General features: G+C 45.8%; 1 protein-coding gene across 1 annotated transcript in view; it reads left to right on the forward strand.

Annotated features, from left to right (window-relative positions):
- Positions 1–23315, forward strand: part of LOC147683095 (disintegrin and metalloproteinase domain-containing protein 9-like) — a 2555772-nt gene that overhangs the window by 2352640 nt on the left and 179817 nt on the right. Inside the window, exon 16 of the mRNA XM_086942496.1 lies at positions 11536–11650. Coding sequence (XP_086798622.1) covers positions 11536–11650 — 115 coding nt within the window. The remainder of the gene's footprint in view (positions 1–11535; positions 11651–23315) is intronic.

Genomic DNA, 23315 nt, shown 5'->3' on the forward strand with positions numbered 1-23315 from the left:
TTGGCACTCCTCCGTTAAGTCGAAGCACAAGAAGAAGGCGAAGAAGCATCGCCCCTCTTCGTCTTCTCTCCATCCATCGGCCGACCTGACATGGGACCCGGAGCATCGTTGCTCTCCGGCTCCTTCCTCTGAGCACGCTGGGAGGGCTCCACGCTTCCCTCCTTTTCCCGGAGCCGGAGCGTCCCCTGCCCAGCTTTGCACATTTTACAGCCTCTTTGGGCAGCCTGACTCCACAGGCGCGCCCTTGGGCCCCATGAACTCAGCTGGGGGCCCAGGGCCTTCGATGCCACAGGGTCCCCAAGGATCCAGGCCTGGATCCGGATCGGCACTGGTCGACTCACGGTACCTTCCCCGGTGCCGATTCCAGTGACAATGCCGGTTGCACCCCAACTGGCATCGACCCCAGCCTCACCGCCGATTTGGACACGGCGCCGGACCAACGTCTGTACCAGCACTGGAGGGTACTTTTGTACAGCTGTTTAAACCTGGCGTTCCCTACCGCCCTGAGTGGCAGCCAAAGGAGGGTGAGGAGGACTGGGAGGATCTGTTGACTCTCTAGCAGACCAACTTGAGGAGCCGGACTAGCGCAAGGAGTTGGGTGCTGTCATTAGTCTGGATACCTATCCAGACCTTGGTATGCTTTCCTACCCTACCGTGGCTATGGAGGAGGGAGCTTTCAACGCTGTGGTGTTGCATAGGGCGGCTGAAGCCTGGGGCCTCAAGCTTCCTACGGTGGCTGCCAGGACTAACCTCCTGACTGAGGTGCTTTAGCCGGCAGCAGCCTCTTCGGAGCTCCTGCTTCCTTTTAATGAGGCTCTCACTGACAAAAGGTGCATTCCCTACTTATCCCCCAGATAGGGAATTCAAGAAGCTGTTCCATCTTGGGAGGAAGATGTTTTCTTCTGTCAGCTTAGGACTGCAGTCAGTGAACACTGCATGTCTCTTGGGCCGTTATACACACACAGGGTGAGATACTGTCAGACAAATACTGCCACAGTGCCCAGAAGAGGTCTGGGCCGTGCTCACCCATGCTATTGCTAAGGGTCGAGACGCAGCTAAGTTCACCAACTGGTGTGGACTGGACACCGCCAACTTGCGAGATCGTCGGTAGCCCTGAGGTGCTACACCTGGCTGAGAACGTCTGGCTTCTCTTGCGATGTCCAATCCACACTTTTGGACATGCCCTTTGATGGACGTCGCCTTTTTGGTGACAAGGCGGACCATGCGCTCGAGCACTTCAAGGACTCTAGGGTCACGACCAGATCCTTGGACCTCGCAGCAACTTCTCGCCCCATGCAGTCTGCCTTTTGACCCTGTGGATGGAACAAATTTGTGGCATGGTGCATAGCAAAGGCTGTGGATCCCCTTTCTGTCTCTCTTTAAGAGGTTCTCCTCTTTTTCTTTAGCCTAGCAGGGCTCTGCTCTGGCAACTTTTAAAGCCTATTTTTCGGCCATTTTGGCCTTTCATCGCCTTCCTGATAAGCCTTCTCTTTTCAAGTCCCCATTCGTAAACTGATTTCTGAAGGGCATTACTCATCTCTTTCCTCTTTCTCCTTTCGTAATGCCCCAGTGGGACTTGAATCTTGTCCTTACTTGTCTTATGTGTGCTCCCTTTGAGCCACTACATAATTGCCCTCTATGTCTTCTTATTTTAAAGACTGTTTTCCTGCCTGCCATCACCTCTTCTCGCAGGGTGAGTGAGCTTCAGGTTCTGTCTTCGAAACCTCCTTTTCTTGCTGTCCATCTGGACAGAGTGGTTCTTCGGACTCGGCCCTCTTTTCTGCCCAAAGTGGTTACTTCTTTCCACATAGGTGAGACCATCACATTGCCCACCTTCTTCGTGCCCCCACACCCCTCCAAGGAGAAGGAGAGATTCCACCGTCTGGACCTGAAATGTGCGCTGTCCTCCTACCTTGACCACTCTAAAGACTTGCGGGGTGGACGATCATCTCTTTGTGGGCTATGTGGGAACCAAGAAAGGTGGGGCCGTACACAAACATAACATATCTTAATGGGTATGCATCAAGATTTGCTATTCTTTGGCAAAGGAGGAACCCCCCGTAAGGTGGCGCGCGCCACTCTACAAGGGCAACAGCAGCCACTACTGCATTGGGACGTGAAGTTCAACTGGTTGACATTTGCCAGGAAGCCACGTGGGCATCCCTTTACACGTTCACAAAACATTACTGCATGGACAACCAAGTCCCGAGAGACTGCTTTTTCTGCTACTCGGTTCTCCAGAACTTTCTGGTGTGTACTTAGTTTGCAGACCTACCACCAGGGTTGGCATTGCTGGGGTATCTATTCTAAGGTAAGGAATCTAGAACTACGGTCTCTATCAGATATACAAGTTACTTACCTTCGGTAACAATGTATCTGTAAGAGATATATGTAGGTATAGATTTGTTACCACCCCAACTATCCTCCCCATTTTGCGAACTGACTTCTAGGGATAGAGACTCCCTTACAGGCCCCTAGTTATGTGCACCAGTGGTCAGTGTCTTTTATGGCTCTGAGCTTGTGGCATGGAAAATTGTGTCAGAATTGACATCAGCGCGCAGGGGTGGATCTAAGTAGACATTACAATGTAATTTCATCGACCGCAGTGCTGACGTCGGACGCAGAATCTACCGAAGCCACTTACTGACGCGCAGGGGTACTGTTACGAAAAAATGTCTCGGGATCCAGTCTCACGCTTGGCGGTAATTCTAAGGTAAGGAACCTCTAACTACATATGTTTCTTACAGATACATCATTACCGAATGTAAGTAACTTGTTCTTCTATGCGTGCTGCCGATATGCCATCAATGATTGTTTTTGTGCAGGAAGGTGTCTCTTCCTGCACAAATACAATCATCCACCTAATGCAGGCCCCCTTGCAAAAAGACGCAAGGGTGCCTGTGCTGGTGCATGGCAGCCAATTGTGCGCCAGTGTAAGGTAAAGTAAACAGATGTGTCATATTGTTGTTACTACGACGCATCCTTTTGCTTTGAAAATGACGCAGCACAGTAGAATGGTTCGCGGCAGCACGCTGCTTCATTTTCTTGTAAATGAATCCCTTAATGTTTCGCAACAGGATTTGGGTCACAAAACATTAATACATACTTTTCCGATTTGAAAGGGATGCCCTAAACACACCACTTCTGAATACTGAATTAGAATTGGGTCACAAAATCAAATTGCGATTCAGCAACTTATTACGGATCACAGTTTGGTGATTGTACAAAAGAATAATCATTTTTACAATTGCAAATGGCCAATTCGAGTAATCAGACCGTTTGCGACGGCAAAAGTGCTTTTTACGTTTGTCCCTTAGAATATTTTTCTCATTGCTGCGATGATTTAAACTATTAAGGGCCACATGGCAACTGATTTCTGAACTTTATGATGGATTTATTGAACTTAATTATATTTTGCCTTATGTGTTGCTCTTAAATATTTTAATAAACCGACATGGTTTTCCTAAATTACAGATATCAAGCGCTCTTTTTGAATTGATTTCAGTTATAGTCTGTTTTTTAAAATGCTATTTTGAATCTTACCTTTAGGGACACATTTTTGTATTTAATCTTGAGGATAACATTGTCCCTAGCCCCGCACTGGACACTGCGTTTCTATCATGCAGATTATCTTTGAGATAGCACCCACATAATACCTGGTTCATATGGGTGTTTAGTAGTGGTTTCCTTTTTGGTGATATTGAGAGAAACTGACAGGCATATTTACAAGTGGAATGCACAACTGAAACGTCACTTTTTTAGATGTTGTAGTGGCGCAATGCTCTGCACCATATTCACAAAGCGGCATTATACCACTTTGTGTGCAAAAGCAGGTATTAGATTGTCGCAACTGGGAGAAATACTTGTATTTCTCTTCGTTTTTTTGTGCTCTTTCTGTCATAGAAAGAGCAAATCGCCTCTAAAGATTGTCTATATGCAATAAGGTGCCCCTTCCTGCACATAAACAATCATGGTGTGCAGCACTGACACCCTTGCACCATGGCGCAAGGACGTCTGTGTTGCCGCTAGGCAGCTAATTTTAGCGCCAGTGCAAGGGAAAACACAGGGGTCTGTCGTATTTTTGTGAATACAGGGCATCCCTGCTTTTTTTTAAATGATGCCGCACGCCACTCCAAAATTTGCCACAGCACTGCGATGTGCCATTTCCTTGTCAAAAGAGACCCCCCCCCCCCCGAGTCTGTGGCTTTCGGACCGATTACTATGTCGTTCGGAGCTGTCCCAAACTGATCAGTTCTGCAATATTTTCCGAACTAATCCGGTCCTGTGAGTGTGGACGATCGATTACGATGCTTACCAACATCGTTGGGTCGGACGCGCATTGATTTCTATGAGAACCTGTGTTGCGTAGGCAAACACAGTCTCCCATTGAGAGGTGGTTGGGGAAATCCTGACACTCTGTGGTAGCCAACCCAAGGTGCCTGCCACATTGTGAATGAAGAGGGGTCCCTTGGGTACCCCCACTGGCCACATTCAGATGCCTCCGGGTGAAGGGAGGCCTGCAACGGGCCCCCAAAGACCAATTCCAAAAGCTGTTTCATCTCTGGCAAACTGAATTGGAATGACTGTCCGAATCGGTCATCTTGATCGCTCGTCCGGAACGCGGGTCCATAGAGCTGTACGAATCTGCTCTGAAAGATGGGCTGCCCGGATGCCTTTCGGAACCAATTTGGTCTGCTCGGACAGGTTCCAGGCATCGTAATTGGTTGTTGGGAAAACTGTACGATTTGGTATGAAACAAGGCTTCCAACACAGATTTGGACAAATCGAATGCCATTCAGAGCCTTTCCAACTGACATCATAATCGGCCCCTTGGTGTGTGAATCATTGAAACATAGCATGTGCCTCAGTTTAAAAGGAACAAGCTAGCAGTGACGCATAGTGATCGAATAGGAAGGCACCCATTATGAGTGTTCTGTTAAAATGCCCTTAATTAGGGCATAGCCGTGGCATGACCGGACTTGGTCTTCTCTCTCTCTCCTCTCCAGGCCCATGATCCAGGCAGACGATTGAGAGCACTATTGGCAAGAAGAAGAGCCTTCTTTTTACAGTCGTGGGATGAACAGTGGGGGCTGTCCCCAGAGCCAAAATGAAGTAAGCTACACCTAAATAGAGAATTAGGAGGCAGAATGATGCTTGGCAAGTGAAACTGTTGATATTATAGTCAGAAATTGCCTATGTGAGCATCAGATAGCAAACAAATTCAGAAGAAAACATCTGAATCAATACCATAAATGTGAGAAAAGTGAATAACGATATGTTCGAGGCATGTGGGCTGCTGAATTCATATCTTGTGCATAGATCGCCGCCTAGTGTTGGGTCAGATGATTGCATTTGTTGTCTTGGAAGAGTCTTCGAAGTATCACGAGATAGGTGACTCCTCCCCTGGACTACAGTGCGCATGGGCATCCTCTCCATCCTCAGATTGTTTTTTTCCGCCATTGGGTTCGGATGCAAACTCCTATACTCCAACTTTGGAATCAAAAACAAAACTTTTCTAAAGGCCAAAAGGCCTTCGATTCGACGGTATTGTTCTCGATCAGTACCTCTCTACTTGATCCAGCCTTCCATCTCCAAGCGGTCGTCGACGCGGGCCGTTGAGCCTTTTCGACGCCACGTGAGTCGATCGTCGATGGAAAGAAGCCCGTTTAAAAGGTGCCCGCAATGCCATGCCAAGTTCGCACATACTGATAAGCACTCAGTATGCAACAAGTGCCTTTCCCCAGACCATAAAGAGGAAAGCTGTCCAGCCTGCACACAGTTTCGATCCAAGAAAACTATTCGGAACCGACGTGCAGCCCGGCAAGAAAGGCAACGACAGGCACCAGACCTGGACAACATCTTCGATAACGACCAAGAACTACAAGAGGCGCCAGACTCGGACCTAGAGATCGTCACCGTAGAGGACTACTCGAACTCCGATGACGAGATCCCACCGGGGCAAATCGTGAGTACTCTGCCCCCGACACCATCTACCCCGATAACAACGGCTCCGGTCAAGCGTTGCCAAATGGCCATATCCAAGATCATAAAAAAGTTTCGATTGCCCCGCCATCCGGCTCGGCTCCAAAACCGAAACCTTCGGAAACCCCGGGGCCCAGTAACATCGTCCCAAAGAAGGTTCCAGACCCGAGGGCCGTCGATCCGAAAGCGGCCGCACAACCAAAGAGCGTCAAGCCGAAAAAGACTGTCGACCCCAAGAAGGTCGTGCAGCCCAAACTTGTCGACCCAAAAGCGGTTGTCGACCCGAACAAGGCCACACAACCCAAGGGCGCCAAACCAAAGAAGGTCGCCGACCCAAACAAGCCTTCGGCACCGAAAAACGTCGACCCGACAAAAGGCGCCGTACCTAAACCCTCACTTAAGCCAGAACGTCCTCTCGGACCGAAAACACCGAATCCGAAGACACCAGTCGATCCAAAAAAGACAATCGGTTCCGGAAAGGACACTCAGCCGAAAAAACAAAAGTCTCCAGTTGTTTCCAACAAAAACCTCGACTCGGGAGACAACACTTCTCCGAAGAAGCCTATAGAGCACAAAAAACGCGCCGACCCAAAAGACACAGTCGACCTGAAAAAAGGCCCGAGCCGAAAAGATCGGCTCCTAAACCTAAAGTCTTCGACAAACCAAAGCCTAAGACTCAACCCAGGACTTTTGAGGAAGAACTCTTCCACCCAGATCCCTCTGATGACCAAGCAAAAAATTTTATCAACCCAGAGACTGGTAAAGTTACCATCCTGCATAGGAAAAAGAGGCCTTTGGACTTTGAAACTCAGTCTCCTATTCCACTAAAGAAAAATGACTTTGGAACTTCTCCTTCTAGACCCTTCATTCCTTTTCAACCTATCATGCCTACTACTCCTTTCAATCCTTATATTCCTTACTCTCCCTCTCATCACGGGGACGACGAGGGTAACACAGGGGATGAGCCAAAGCCAACTGACCCTAACAACACCCATCCCATCACTGATATGCCCTCTTATCCTACTAAGCCGTCACCTACTGATGACACCGTGGTTTTTAAACAGCTCATAGATAGAGCTGCACAGTTCCACAACGTGGATATGCAACGACCCCATAGAGGAAGACTTTTTGTTTGACACCTTCCCCACATCAGAAAAAAGTGACAAAACACTTCCCATGTTAAAAGGAGTCCTGAAGCATGCACCTGACATATTTAAGGATACAGCCAGGGCATGGGTCATCAACCCCAGAATAGAAAAAAGTATAGGGCAGCCCCTATAGACCCTACTTACATCAAAGGGCAGTTACCACTTGATTCACTGGTAGTGGCCAATGCACGTAAACGAGCCAACTCCCAAACCACTGGGGAGGCTACTCCCTCAAACAAAGAATCAAAAATACTAGAGGCATCAGGGAAAAGAGTAGCAGCACAAGCCTCCAACACGTGGAGGATCGGTAATACACAAGCCCTACTGGTTCGTTACGACAGGGTGCATTACGACCAGCTAGAGACCCTAATGCAACACCTACCTGAGCCTTTCCAAGCACAAGCCCAAGATCTTATACAGGAGGGGAAATTCATAACTAACGCCTCCATCAAATGCGTGCCTGACGCAGAAGACACTGCAGCTAGGTCAATCAACACTAGTGTTCTACTCCGCAGATATGCATGGCTGCGTATTTCTGGTTTTAAAAATGAGGTCACTATCCTTAGCCAGCCTGTTAATCAGGACTTTTTATTTGGCCATGCTGTCGACACCATTTTGGATAAAATGAAAAAGGACACAGAGATAGCAAAATCAAAGGGGGTATTGCAATTTCAGCAACAAAGGGGCTCTTTTCGTCGCTCCTCATACAGGGCAAATACACGAGGACATTCCTCACAAACAACGGCCTCATATAAAGGTAACACGCAAAGTTCCTTTTCCAAAAACACAACCAGAGGATGCTACAGAGGTAACAACACCAAGGAAAGAGGACGTGGAGGCAATAACACCAGAGCCTCCACTGCCTCAAAACAGTGACTCTATCACACTACCTCCAGTCCAGACCACTTAACACCAGTCGGAGGCAGACTCCAACAGTTCCTACCCATCTTGAACACAATTACCACAGAGAGGTGGGTGATAGAAATTATCCAGTCTGGCTACTGCCTAGAACTGAACCACCAAACATACCGCCCAGACATTGTCCAATGTCCAAAGAACACATCACCCTGTTACAACAAGAGGTGAATTGCCTGCTAGAAAAGGGGGCCATAGAGCAAGTCCCTTTCCAACAGCAAGGGACAGGGGTATACTCCCTATATTTCCTTATTCCCAAAAAGGACGTCTCTCTCAGACCAATATTGGACCTCAGATCTCTAAATCAATACATACTGTCGGAGCACTTTCATATGATAACATTACAGCAAGTGTTCCCGTTGCTACAACAGGGGGATTTCCTAGCAACACTGGACCTCAAAGATGCATATTTCCACATACCCATCCATCCAGCCCACAGAAAATACCTCAGGTTCACAATAGAAGGTCAACACTACCAATTCAAGGTTTTGCCCTTCGGGGTTACCACGGCTCCAAGAGTGTTTACAAAATGCTTAGCGACCGTAGCAGCACATCTCAGGAGGCAGCACGTCCATGTGTACCCTTACCTGGACGATTGGCTTATACAAGTGAAGTCATACCACCAATGTGCAGCACACACATCTCAAACAATCCAGCTGCTATGCAGCCTAGGATTCTCAATCAACGACACAAAATCACATCTGCAACCATCCCACATACAGCAGTACCTGGGAGCCACCATAAACACCTCGGTGGCAAAGGCGTATCCAAACTCAGCAAGGATAGCCAGTATGCAGACACTCATTCGCAAATTCCTGCCAAACCGCTCTTTGCCAGCTCAAATCTTCATGCAACTCATAGGCATGATGGCCTCCTGCATATTCATTGTCCCCTGTGTCAGACTTCAGATGCGCCCATTGCAGGAATGCCTAGCATGGCAATGGAACCAGGCTCAAGGACAACTGAAAGACCTAGTGTTGGTAGACAGTCGCACTCACAACTCTCTGCAGTGGTGGAACCCACAAAACCTTTCCAAGGGGCGACTGTTCCAAGAGCCGGTTGCACAACTAGTACTAACAGCGGACGCATCACTGACAGGCTGGGGAGCCCATCTCCTTCAATACACAGTACAGGGCTCTGGACAAACAAGCAGAGAAGGCTGCATATCAACCAACTAGAGTTGCTAGCGATATTCCTAGCCCTGAAAGCATTTCAGAAATACTTGTACAGCAAGATGGTGTTGATCCAGACGGACAACATGACCGCAATGTACTATATCCAGAAACAGGGAGGAACGCACTCTCCACAGCTGTCCCATCTGGCACAGAGCATCTGGAAGTGGGCGATTCCCAAAAATATTTTTCTCCTAGCAGAACACCTTCCAGGGAAGGACAATCAAGTTGCCGCCCTGTTAAGCAAGCACAGCTAGCAATTACACGAATGGGAGATTCACCCCCAAGTCCTCCAACCATTCTTCGAGGAGTGGGGTCACCCATAAATAGATCTGTTCGCCACAAAAGAAAACGCGAAATGCCAATACTTTGCCGCCAGATTCCCACATCCATTGTCACAGGGCAATGCGATATGGATGAACTGGTCAGGCAGATTTGCGTACGCTTTTCCCCCAGCACCACTGATCCCGCTGATGGCACGCAAACTGCGGCAACACTCCCTCACACTAATCCTAGTTGCTCCCACATGGGCGAGACAACCGTGGTACACGACGTTCCTAGAACTTTCAGTAGTTCCCCATCAAAGACTTCACCTTGCACCTCATCTTCTAACTCAGAACCATGGAGAAATCAGACACCCAGATCCCAACCAAATGAACCTAGCAATCTGGCTCCTGAGGTCTTAGAGTCTGGATATCTTAACTTGCCCCCAGATTGCATAAATATCATTAAGAAGGCAAGAAAACCAACCACAAGAGCGTGCTATGCAGGTAAATGGAAAAGATTTGTTATTTACTGCACCAATAACCAAATCAACCCATTAGACGCATCAATTCAAAACATTATATGTTACCTGCAGCACCTACAAAGATGTAACTTAGCATACTCTTCAATACGGCTACACCTTGCTGCCATAGCAGCATACCTTCAAAACAGACAACACCTTTCACTGTTTAGAATACCAGCAATCAACGCTTTCAAGGAGGGTTTAAAAAGGGTGATTCTGTCTAGGCACCCCCCTTCCCCAGTCTGGAATCTCAATATAGTGCTTACCAGACTCATGGGCCCTCCTTTCGAACCTTTACATTCATGCGAACTACAATTCCTAACGTGGAAAGTTGCATTCTTAGTGGCCATCACCTCACTCAGAAGAGTGAGTGAATTACAAGCGCTTACAATTCAAGAACCTTTCATGCAGGTACATGCCAACAGGGTGGTTCTTAGAACAAACCCTAAATTTATGCCTAATGTTGTATCCAATTTCCATGTCAACCAATCAATAGAACTGCCAGTGTTCTTTCAAAATCCACAGTCAGTAGCTGAGAGAGCCCTGCACACACTAGACGTAAAAAGAGCTCTACTTTACTATGTGGACAGAACTAAATCCTTTCGGAAAACAAAGCAACTGTTTGTTGCCTATGCACCACAACACAAGGGAAATCCAATTTCAAAATCAGGAATAGCCAGATGGATAGTTAAATGCATTCATATATGCCATCAAAAGGAAAAACATACTTTAACCGTCCCCCCAAAAGCACACTCCACTAGGAATATGGGGGCATCCATGGATTTCCTAGGATATATTCCTCTTGAAGACATCTGTAAGGCAGCCACATGGACCACCATACATACTTTCACAAAACACTACTGTGTTGATGTACAAACAAAACAGCAAGCTGCTGTAGGCCAGGCTGTCCTCAAAACTCTTTTTCAAACTGCTACAGCTGGCACAGGTAGCCACCGCTAGAGAAGATACTGCTATACATTCTATGCACAAGATATGAATTCAGCAGCCCACATGCCTCGAACGGAATATGCTACTTACCAGTATGCATCTGTTCTTGGCATGTAGGGTTGCTGACATTCATATTGCCCGCCCTCCTCCCCGATGCCTGTAGCAGCTGCAGCATTCTCTCTGGCATGACCATCTCTTACTTTCCTATCTCCATCTCTGCCACAATGGCGAAAAATAATCTGAGGATGGAGAGGATGCCCATGCGCACTGTAGTCCAGGGAAGGAGTCACCTATCTCGTGATACTTCGAAGACTCTTCCAAGACAACAAGTGCAATCATCCGGACCCAACACTAGGCAGTGATCTATGCACAAGATATGAATGTCAGAAGCCCTACATGACAAGAACAGATGCATACTGGTAAGTAGCATATTCCTTTCTTTGTAAGTGGTAGTAGGCATTTAAAAGCAATGCAATTACAGTTACATGAAAAATCGTTTCAGCAAGCTTCATGGAGACAATGATTAGGATTTGAGGTAGAAACAAGATGATCAAATTTCCTTTTTGATTGTTATATATTTCAGGTATGCAATAGTAATGGAAACTGTCACTGTAATAAAGGCTGGAACCCTCCAACATGTACAGAATATGGAAATGGGGGAAGTGTTGACTCTGGAGCACGAATGATTGAGGTCAGAGGTCAGTGAAGATGGCAAAAAGCCTTTTCTTCTGAAAATTGTTTGTGTAGTTTGATCAAAACATGTACAAGAAAATTGGAGTAGAAATTGCAGTACAAGGATCATTTTCAGAAAGAGTTGACAACGTCATCCTCCGAGGGACGGCATACCCAGTTTGCTAAACTGTTAATAACCCTGTTAGTTCTATTATTTGCTGCTCACAGACACTAATTTGTTAGGCCCCAGAAAACAGGCGAAATAGAGTTAGGAAAGAGAGAAACAAGCTTGCACAAATATAAAGAGGTTACGTTTGTTAAGAATAATCTCTGTGTAGCACAATTTATATATATATATATATATATTCCCGGAATTGCTCGCTTCAGCTACCAACTCCCATGGGGTCAGAAAAGAAAACGAGGCAGACCCTTCTTAGTGCTTTCTTTCAGTTTATTTCAACACCAGTCCTCACGACGCGTTTCGGCAGATCCCTGCCTTGATCACATGACGTATATATATATATATATATATATATATATATATATATATATATATATATACATACATACATATGTTACACAGTGGCGGTCTCCACTGTGTAAATTATATTTAGGACTAGATACCATAGGAAATTCATTTAGTTGGTTTGCCAATAACTTTGGTGCCTTTTGACCAATCTCCACAAAACGTTCCATAACAAGTTTAATTCAACTCATCTCCTTTCTGAATAATGGTGACTGTTTCTCAACCAGCTCACTTGCCTAAAATGTTTACCTGCAACAATGGGTTGACCACTTTGTGAAGCTCTATTCTGCTTCCATCGATGTGGAAAGCGGGTAGAGTTGTGTGGATGTTGGCCAAACAAATACTTCTAATCAATCAGATCCCCTTGTAATAAATAGCCCACATTCTAAATGGGGTAGCTGGGGGAATGGTGACACTGGTCTTACTAGTACCCTTGGTAAATTAGATCCCAGGTAATAACCAGCACAGACTCCCTAAGAAACTTGGATTTTAGAATCCCAAAAAATGCTCTGGGTCTGGACTGCGTTTCATCCGACCTTTCTGCGGCAGAACCCGATATTTGTGTAACTTATTTAAACCTTCTAACAAGGGTGATACTTGAAGGGGGTGCTACACCAGAATCTTGGCGTAATGCTGAAATCGTTCTAGCTACAAAACAGGGCAACGTGATGAGACTGGGAACTATTGGCCAATTAGCCTATTGGATGGGCTCCAGAAGATTTTTCGACGACAAGTGTTAAGGAAACTAACTGACTGGGCCCACACAATAATACGTTCTCACATCTACAAGCAGCTTCAGGCCTAAAATTAGCACCCTTGATCAATGTGTGAGATTTTTGACAATGTATTGGAAAAATGTATTGCTTGGTAAAGGATGTGTCTGTGTCATGCTCGTAGATTTAAAATCTGCGCTTAACATGGTTCCACGAACGAAACTATGGGGAGTTTCTAAAATATGGGAGTCCCAGCCATTATTTTAGATATCTTTATTAGGATCCATGAGAACAATAGTTCACGCATCAGATATGGAATAGGATTTGACTGACGCCTTTGGGATAAAAAGAGGAGTGCACCAGGGGGGCATGCTAGTCCTGACCCTTTTTGCTCTATTTGTAAATGACCTGCCTGGTGTACTAAATTCCCCTAAAATAATGCCCCTAAAATTGGCTCCATGACAATTCCGGTATTACATTTTGCTGATGATAAGCTGCTAAGCTGCTAATCTCTAAAACACTAAGCGGCCTGCAAGCAATACTAAACAGATTTCTTCAGTTTTGTTCCGATCGGGTTTGGAGCTAAACATAAGCAAAACAAAATATATGATACTGAACCTCCATGGGGCTACCCAAACAAGTATTTTGGTTAATAACTTCCCCCTTGAGCGTGTGTTTTATTTTGTCTACTTGGGGGTAATTCATTTTTTAAGGCAGTTATTTCATCTCGGTCAGAGCACCCCAATACTTCCTTATTGATGGACTTGGGTTTGTGTCCTATTTCCTTTATGGTACAGTTGAAACTTTACTGTTCTGATATAGGCTCTGGAGAACTCCCGAACTGAAGCCCTATAGACTTCCTTTGAGGTATCTTCTAAATTCACCCAACCATATTAAGATATCTTGGTTTTTGTATTTAAAAAGACTATTTAAAGCTCTTGCTCTGGAAACATTGTGGGACAAACCTGAAGATGCCTTTAAGATACCAAAGAAAATGATAAAAGATCGGTCTAGAGATTACCTTTGGGGTGAAAATATTAAAAATTGTGCATCAGAGAATCATTTTGTATTTTTTTATTTTTATTTAACTTATGCAGCAGTACAGTACTCAATCCCAACAAAATGCATAATGAAGCACACACATAATTCAAGTATCACATAGCTAGGTTGACATTAGACATAACATAAATCATAGTGCATTATTATTTAATACATTGTGCAATACAGAATGCGGATATTATTGCGGCTGGAGCGCGCTTCAAAGTCTTCATTCTTTGACGCTGTGACTTTTAGTAGGCGCTCCATCTTTTGCTCTCCTCCAGAGGTAGTGACATCCTCCAGTTGCAAAATTATTTGCTCTATTTCGCTGATCCATCCGTCATGTTTCTCCAACCTTTGGGTGATGCAATCCATCCTTACATTCAGCGCATACATTTTAGATTCAATAGAGTTGCGGCTTTGTTTCATTGTAAGTAGCAGAGATCGGACATCAGCTTCCTCTAATTGGGAGCCTACAGATCCTGATGTGGTGGCGTCCCCCTCTGGGGCTTTAGGAGTTTTACGTGGTTCAAAGGGCAGGTACGCCTGTTCGCCCTCTGTTCTGCCCATGTTTATGCCACCAGTTATATGACCAGGGACTGCCGGAGGACCCCACTCTTCCGTTAACCAAGATTAATAACAGGACATGAGAGGGATTTCTTTGGAACGCAGGGGATCTTTCGACCCCCCCGGACGTATTTATTAAAGCATACAAAATAAATCAAAAATTGAAATAAACAACATTTACACAATTACGCAGAAAACGTTTACAATTGATATATACAGATATCAGATGGCTAACCTTAACATACTTCTTGTACAAGGTATTTCCTATACGAGACTAACATATCAATCATATCCAATATTTATTTTCTGCGTACCTATTTGGGCCTACGCAAGGTTAATAACTGGTGTCAGATCCATACTAAATCACGCCCTCCTGAAGGAGTGCGCATGCGCAGACGGCCCGTTTACCGGGAAGGTACTTCTCCCCCCGGTTACCCTGGTACGCCCGACTAACCACGCCCTTCCGTCGAAGTGCGCATGCGCAGGGGGCCCGTTTACCGGGAGGGTACTTCTGCCCCCGGTTACCCCCGTACGCCCGATTAACCACGCCCTGCTGTCGAAGTGCGCATGCGTAGAGGGCCCGCTTACTGTGAGGGTTCTTCCGCCTCCCGGTTACCCCCGTACGGCCTATTAACTCCATTAAAACAAGGCCCTTGCGTATCTGCGCCGTTTACTGGCGTCATTGTGCACGTGCGGGGTGGCCAACCAGCCTAGAGAAAGCGTGATTCTCCCCTCCCCCACACTCATGTACCCAGCAGGCTGTACCTGCCCCTGGAGTTCTAGGAGAGACCACTTGTCCCTCCCTTTGGGCGACCCCATTCGAGAATTGCGCCACCCCCTAAGGCCCTTAAATTAACTGCTCACCAATCATGACCTTACCGCCACAGGCCAGCGTAGTTGACCGACTATCTGGCCTACCCTATCCTCCTACACTGAAAGGTCATGCCCTAACCTTGAATTCACAAACCTAGCCGTTATATTTTTTAGTCCGACTATCGGGACCTACCAACTCCCTGCAAGATCATACCTTGTCCCTATACGCCCTTAACTAGGCAAGAAAATTCTCTGCGATGGTTTCATTCCCAGCTGTGGACAAATGGACGAAGTCTTTTAAGAAGCACAACTCCCCCCAGATGCACCCTGGGCTATGGTCTGTAAATAGCAAGTCTCACTATTGTTGTTACTAGGTATTTGCTTCCAGTGGCACAATGGCCTCACAGACTCGCTTCCCCTATCTGGAGATCTGGAATGTCTGCGCCAGGGTGTACCCCGGGTACGGACATGTCGACCTCACTTCTACCCAGATGTCCTGGTGTACCTGTTCTTTCACGCCCCCCCCCCAAAATGCGTGCTAAATATGCTAGGGCTGTCTGATCCAGGGAAATTAGACCTGCTGCCGTAGCGCCACCAGATGGGCTTAATTGATGGTATTACGCTGCACCCGATAAGACACGGCGCTCCTGACACTGACACCCACTGTTGGTGCAACTGAAAAGGCTACCCGGGGAACCACAGGCCCCCAAAACCTCCAACTGGCGTATCGGGAAGTCTGTGAACCACCAACACCTGACCACTACGATCTGGGAAATGTTCAGTGTATGTCTACCTCCTTACTATGGAAATCCCCAAACGCACTGAGTCTGCTATAATGGCAACTGGGAGCTCGTGCCCCGTAAAGGGAGAGTACTGCTTCCCGACAAGGGGTGCTGAGGTGTTGCACGCCTATTACACCTTGGTTTGGCGAAGCTGGCAAGGCACACCCCTGTGTACCGCCACATTACTACGGCTTGCACCCCCAATTGGTAACCTACGAATATACTACTATGACCATGGTGGCCCTGCGAGCACAGGCCCCGTTACGGTAGAAATACTGTTTCCTGATAAGGAACATAATGCCATAATATGTGAAGTGTATAGATAGGGGGGTTTACCCAAACATAGTCACTGGGACCTGGGTTTTATAAGTACTGAGAGGAAGGGGTCCCAGTGTAAGTGTAATGTAATGTAGACAATTCAAAAAATAAGTTACACAAACAATAAATGGATCCACATTGTTTTATTCACAATGGGATTAGGTATACTGAATATACACACAACTAATCAATAATTTCTATTGGTTGTACAGTGCCCCAGGGGGGAAGGGAGGGGTGGTGGTAAGTGATCTGGTGAGGATGTAGTGATGGAAGGGAATTAGTGACAGTAAAATCAGCCAATTAGTAAAACTGTATTAGCGAATTATATACAGCACAAAGGACCATTAGTTCGAAGCATTAAATCAGGGAATCATACTTCACATGATACAATGAATGAAACAAATAGTGGCGTGAAGTTGATGATCAGACAGGTAATTGTCTACGTTTCGACCCTCAAAAGTTCGCAGGGATTAGTCGTGCCCTTGCTGTGGGGTCTTCATCAGGACAAAATAGGGGGCAGGCAACCTAATTTGTGTGTATAAAATAAAGAATTATATTTCATGGTAGTGGGACATGCCTCGTATTACGTTAGTGAAACCATTTGGGCACACATAAATAAATAAATTATACCAGTGGAGTTTATAGTTCTACATGCGAATTATTTATTATAACATCGGCAAACGTAACCATTTGGTATCGCCTGCAATTAGAAATTCTGAAATTCTGAAATAGAAAGGGGCTCAGGGTGAGGTAAAAAACCATTATATCGCAGAGTAGATCCGAACCATAGTAAGAGAAAAAGTCACATTAGTTAAATTGAGCGTTAGGAGCCGAAAAATGGCCTGGGGTGGAGCGGTGACTATGGCGTTCTCTGGACCAAAATATTGAATAGTGGTAGCGGTTTACCTTGATTCGTAAAATGGAAAACGGGGTCAAGGGCCACCATCACATTGGATCCCTTAGCGAGTGCGTGTCTGTAATAGAACACGTAAAGTGAGAAGCAAGTAACCAATCAAATATAAACGTAGAACAGGCTTACCCAGTGGTAAAATTAATGTTGCCACGAGTTCAATTGAATGGTTGAAAGAAGATCGTGCGTTTGTACCTGGGGATTATGAAGGAGAAGCAGTCACTCTCAATCGGTATCTTGCAGGAGATACATCGCATCAGATAAAGAAAAGGCCAACGTCTTACCCGAATTGGTGGGTATTCAGAATCCGTGGTGTCTGTCGAAGAAATTACGGGGGTATTATTGTTAAAGCCTCGTTAAAGCCCGGACCAGGTGGCATGGACATCTCCTAACCAGATATCTCAAGGAGAACATCATCCCTGTGGGATTTCAAATCAAGACAGAACCGGCCATCTTTATTGAAGTACCCAAATTCAAAGAAGGATTTAGCCATATTTCCAATAACTGCTCTCATCATTGGATGGTCCTAGGTGTAGAAACTGCCACGGAACAAGTTCAGCTCATCACTGCAGAAATCAAGGCACTGAAAGCAGAGATAGCAGCTGACGCTAACTTTGCCAGTGCTAAAGAAACTTTGAGCAATCTGGAGGCATCGCTTAAGGACTTTGACCTGACCACCCAGAATCGCAAATTGGAGAAACTAGCCCTTGGCTCCTGATGTGGCAATACTTTACATGGTGGCCTTCGAGGAAGACACTGTCCTAAATCAAGTCAATCCATTCAGAGACCAATTGGGTCTCTGGAAGCGATACATTGATGACATTCTCCTAATTTGGAATGGCAATCTTGAGGAATTATCCTCTTTTTTCACATGGCTAAATCATCAATCTGCATATTTGAAATTCACGATCCAATCGGACAATCACACCATCAACTTTCTGGATATTACCCTCTATGAGCAATCAGGGATATTACTTATCACACTGTACCGGAAACCGGCTGAAAGAAACTCGCTGTTTTAATACAACAGTCACCACCCACGGGCCCTCCGTGATAATCTGCCCTTCGGGCAATTCCTACGTATCCGGAGGAATTGCTCCAGCAAGGAACATTACTTCACGCAATCTGAGGACCTCGCTAACCGATTGCAACAACGTGCATATCCGAGACGGCTGGTCAAGAAATCACGGAAACGAGCCTGGTTCTACCCAAGAGAGGAACTACTCTCGGGCAAAGACAAAAGTGACCAACAAGAAAATAGGATTGTTTGCGTAACTACCTTCAACACCAAAAGTAATAAGATCAAGCGCATAATCAACCATCATTGGCAACTGATATCGGATGATGTCAACCAGTCTGACACCCCCTTACACGCTTTTAGGAAAGCTAAAAGCATTAAGAACTTTGTGGTACGGTCGCTCCTACCAACACCTGATGAGCCTACTATCACCTCAATGTGGGATTTGCCCCCTGTGGTCGGCCATTTTAGATGCAGCAACTGTAAGGCGTGTGACACTGCAATCCAAACTAAGGAATTCCAACATAGTCAACACAAAATTAGGCTAAAGACACACAGCAACTGCAACTCTTCCAACATTATCTACGCGATAATATGCCCGTGCCAAATGATCTATATTGGCCAAACACAACAAAAGGCTAAGGCTAGAATTCTACAGCACATGAGCAGGATCAAATGCGAGGTCCAGGGGGCACCCCTAGTAGACCATTTCAAGGTGGCGGGACACCCCCCCGACAGCCTTGGATGGGTGGTAATAGAAAAAGCAGTTCTGTGCCCACGAGGTGGCAACATTACATGTATTCTAAATAAGCATGAATTGAAGTGGATGTACTTCTTTGACTCCATTGTAACTGGCCTAACTGAGCATGACAGCTCTTTTTCACAACTGGCAACATTACCTTGATTTTGTTCCCCCTTGCATCCAACACAAAATATGCATTTTGTTCAAACTGGCCTTTACCCTCATGCTAGAGGTACGTTATATAAATTATGACTATGCCAAATACCAACATAAGCATTATGAGTATGTATCCACCAGCATCAGCATTAACGCAACTGGCCTATACCCTCATGTGAGAGGTACGCCATACCAACAGTGACTATGCCAACTAAAAAATACCTTCTCTATCTGAATTGGCCTTTACCCCACTGTGGGAGGTACGCCATGTAGATAGCCAGACATTCATTTTTGTTTTATCTAACATTGTGTAATACAATAATCTTGTTTGTTGACAGTGCTTGGTAAGCTCTTACCATTGTTCACCATGTTTTAATATGGAACGGGGTATTTATGTCACAACTATTATGTTAATGCAGACTAACATCATTTGTGCTCTTGGTTTGTGATTATTGGTAAATTGTGCATGAATAGTATATAAGTGCAGGGCACATTGATTATGCTATTAAGTAGTCCTGCTTATAATTATCAATGTCGATAATCACCAATTGTGGACTTTAATATTTAAAATAGTCACGTCACGATCGAGTTCAACCTGAGTCTTTTTTCTAGCTCCACACGCCAATCCTCCATCACGTGGTATGGTTACCATAGTGATAATACAAACAGGAAACTAGGCTCGCCATTGCGAGTTAGAGTGGCGTCTTTGGCCCGATTTTACTGTCACTAATTCCCTTCCATCACTACACCCTCACCAGATCACTTACCACCACCCCTCCCTTCCCCCCTGGGGCACTGTACAACCAATTGAAATTATTGATTAGTTGTGTGTATATTCAGTATACCTAGTCCCATTGTGAATAAAACAATGTGGATCCATTTATTGTTTGTGTAACTTATTTTTTGAATTGTCTACATAACATTACACTCACGCTGGGACCCCTTACTCTCAGTACTTATAATATGTGAAGCAAAATCCTGCTACATTACTGCGGCCAGCCCAACCTATGGTTAACACACCAATAAACAATTAACCCAGTGTTTGGCACCTCTTGAGTCCTTGATTGATCGCCCATCACACTTGATGTCGTTGCTTGCCATTCCTGTTCCTGAAGTACGGGTCCCCTTGGCTGTCCAGCTCTTGCAGTTGTTGCGGTGTGGAGCACTTCCCCGGCATCCGCCATGGATCCGGCATACATAAATGGAAAAAACAAACACAAACGATTAGTGTTTCTGGCTTCCTGAGGAAAGATGCAGCACACCTGCCTGTATTACATTGGCGTCACATGCTAAGCCTTAGCTAAGATTAGCACCAGATGCATTCCCATAAAACTTGCAGCTGCAAGTGTTTAGCATAGCATCAGTCTGTGTCACATGCGGAGTATTTGGAATAGTGTTACAGGTAGTATGACCTTCATTAAAGAATAGACCTGGGGTCCACAGTGAATGAAATAGCGCCTTCATGACTACATAATGACAGTACACTGTGTGAAGTGCAGTGACAAAGCGCATTCATGGTTACTAAAAAAGTATGCTGCAGCCAAGCACATTTCTAGCCAGGCTGATGCTAACGGTACTCCCAAAAGTCCGTCAACACATATGTGTATGAGTGTATCTGTGTAACATGACACCCCACTGAAGCTTACGTGTACCAGCACATGGTGCCAAGGGCTTTAGACACAGGCCCCCAAATTCTTATGTACCGCCGCACTGTGCGCAGGGATACCCTTGAAGGTATGACCACAGGGCCTGGGGTGTACTGCTTTGACGTCATCAGTGTTGAGAGAGTACCTGGGTGACCCTCCCCAAGGCCATTGCCAAGTAGGATTTTGTGAGTATTCTCAAATCCCCTTCCCGTCTTTGGCATGGGTGCAGTTTTTCTTCTTAATGAGGTTAATGAGTAAATCCATTACCTGGGTGAGAAAGGTAATCCATTAGCTTCAGATTTTATAGGGACAATGGAGAAGAGGTTTCTCCATGGAGAAAGAAAACACCTGGACTCTCATTTAAAACTGATGCAGTGGATGCACCCCTATGGTGTTTCAGCCACAAATACTAATGAATCCTTAGCCCCAGTTAGAGACAAGGGAACCCAAGGAGTCAGACAGAGGAGCCTGTCTGGCTCTCCCCTTAGAAACCTTTGAGCTTAAGGCCTGTCTGCTTCAGGGTTCAGAAAAGGGGGTGGTGATGAACAGAGTGTCTGAATTAAGCAGACCACTCTTACCCAGTCCAAAGATCAGGGCTTGATCCATCACCGTTATTTATCTCACTGCCCCATCCCAGCTCAGAACCTGGCTATATGCACTGGGCCAGGGTCAGACTAATTTGCATATAGCCAAGTTCTGAGCTGGGATGGTGCAGTGAGCTAAAAAACGGTGATGGATCAAGCCCTGATCTTTGGACTGGGTAAGAGTGGTCTGCTTAATTCAGACACTCTGTTCATCACCACCCCCTTTTCTGAATCATTTTTGTCCACCATAAGCGTGGATGGGTATACTCAGATGTGAGTCCCTAGCTCATTGCACCATCAGGATTCAAGCAAGCCGGGCCGAAGACAGCTGAAATGCCAGAAACCGGTCCCCGGTAGCTTGTTTCCTTCCCAGTATAAGAATTGGCTTGGTAGTTTGGTCTGCCCTGTTCCATGATGCACTGGGCCAGGGTCAGACTAATTTGCATATAGCCAAGTTCTGAGCTGGGATGGTGCAGTGAGCTAAAAAACGGTGATGGATCAAGCCCTGATCTTTGGACTGGGTAAGAGTGGTCTGCTTAAGTCAGACACTCTGTTCATCACCACCCCCTTTTCTGCTTCAGGGTTGGCAGGTTATAATGCCCGCTGAGTCACCTTATTTAGGGTGAAATTAGTTACTAGATATTCCTGCCTGGTACCTGCCTGGGTCCCTGGCAGCAAAATTGATAAATGGCCCCAAAATACAGAGAGACATTTTCCTGCATATTTAAGTCCTTAACTTCTGTTTTGTTTTCAAAAACAAGTTCCCATTTGACGAGTATATTCTTAAAAAACAAAAAAAGTTTGCTGAGAGGGCAAAGCAAACTTGAAACCTCTTGGCAGACTCTTCAGCAGCCAGAGCAGTTGTTGTACGGGTGGTTGTTCTGAAAGCTTGGACATTCCTACCAGGTAGGCCGGCATCACCAAATCTAGCAGGCAGCTCTCTGCCAGGGGAGCAGCGTCCACAGTGTCATCTTAACACATGGGCACACTGGGCAGTAGCCCGGGGAGCCCACGAGCATAGGGGCCCCATTCAGACCAGACCAGAATTTCACACTAATCTTCCATTAAACATTTTCATTCCTTCGAGTGGTTGTGTAGCAGGGCCCAAGGCACTGCTCTGCCCTGGGGCCTATAATACTGTTAAGTCAGCCTTGAGCGGCCATAGCCTCCACTGACCAGCCACTCTCAAGTGAGGACGATTGTGCTATTGCACAGGAGTAATTGTAAACCATCCACAAGTATGCAGGCGGAAATGCCACACAGTAACATTGCCGGAAATTCATCAACGTTAGCTGAAGCGTGCATAGAAAGCTGTGACTGTACCCCATTCTGGTAAAACCTAAAAAAAAAAAGAAAATGTTTAAACGTAAGAAATGCCCACTAGCAGCAATCCTACACTTCGCAGACCCTCCGCAGCAGCCTACCAGAATTATGTCAGGGGAGGATCCTTATCAGAGGTCTTTTTAATACAGGAAAAGACTTCACATACAAGCTCATACTAAGAGGCCTCTCGGGGAAATATAGACATTTATCAACAGTAGGGGGGGAAGTCCTTTGGTCTCTTGCGGAGTTAATCAGGGTTACTGCCATATGCCATAAATAAATTACTTGGAACCTTATAACATTCATACCGCCACTGAAGTCTATTAGTCAGTAGACATACCACCCTGCCCTTCGCTACTCCCTCCTTGATGGTATTGCATTACAATCTAGAATGATGTAATCATTACTCACAAGCTCCCCCACACATCCTGCTTCCCAGAGACAGATCACATCTGCTTTTAGTGAGCGCAATTAAGCGGGGGCTACCAAAAATTGGGGGATCAAATGTAAAATCCCCATGTATTTCCCACATACTTTTTAAGAAGCATTACCACA

The sequence above is a fragment of the Lissotriton vulgaris genome, chromosome 11 (genome assembly GCF_964263255.1).
Source record: "Lissotriton vulgaris chromosome 11, aLisVul1.2, whole genome shotgun sequence".
Lineage (NCBI taxonomy): Eukaryota > Metazoa > Chordata > Amphibia > Caudata > Salamandridae > Lissotriton > Lissotriton vulgaris.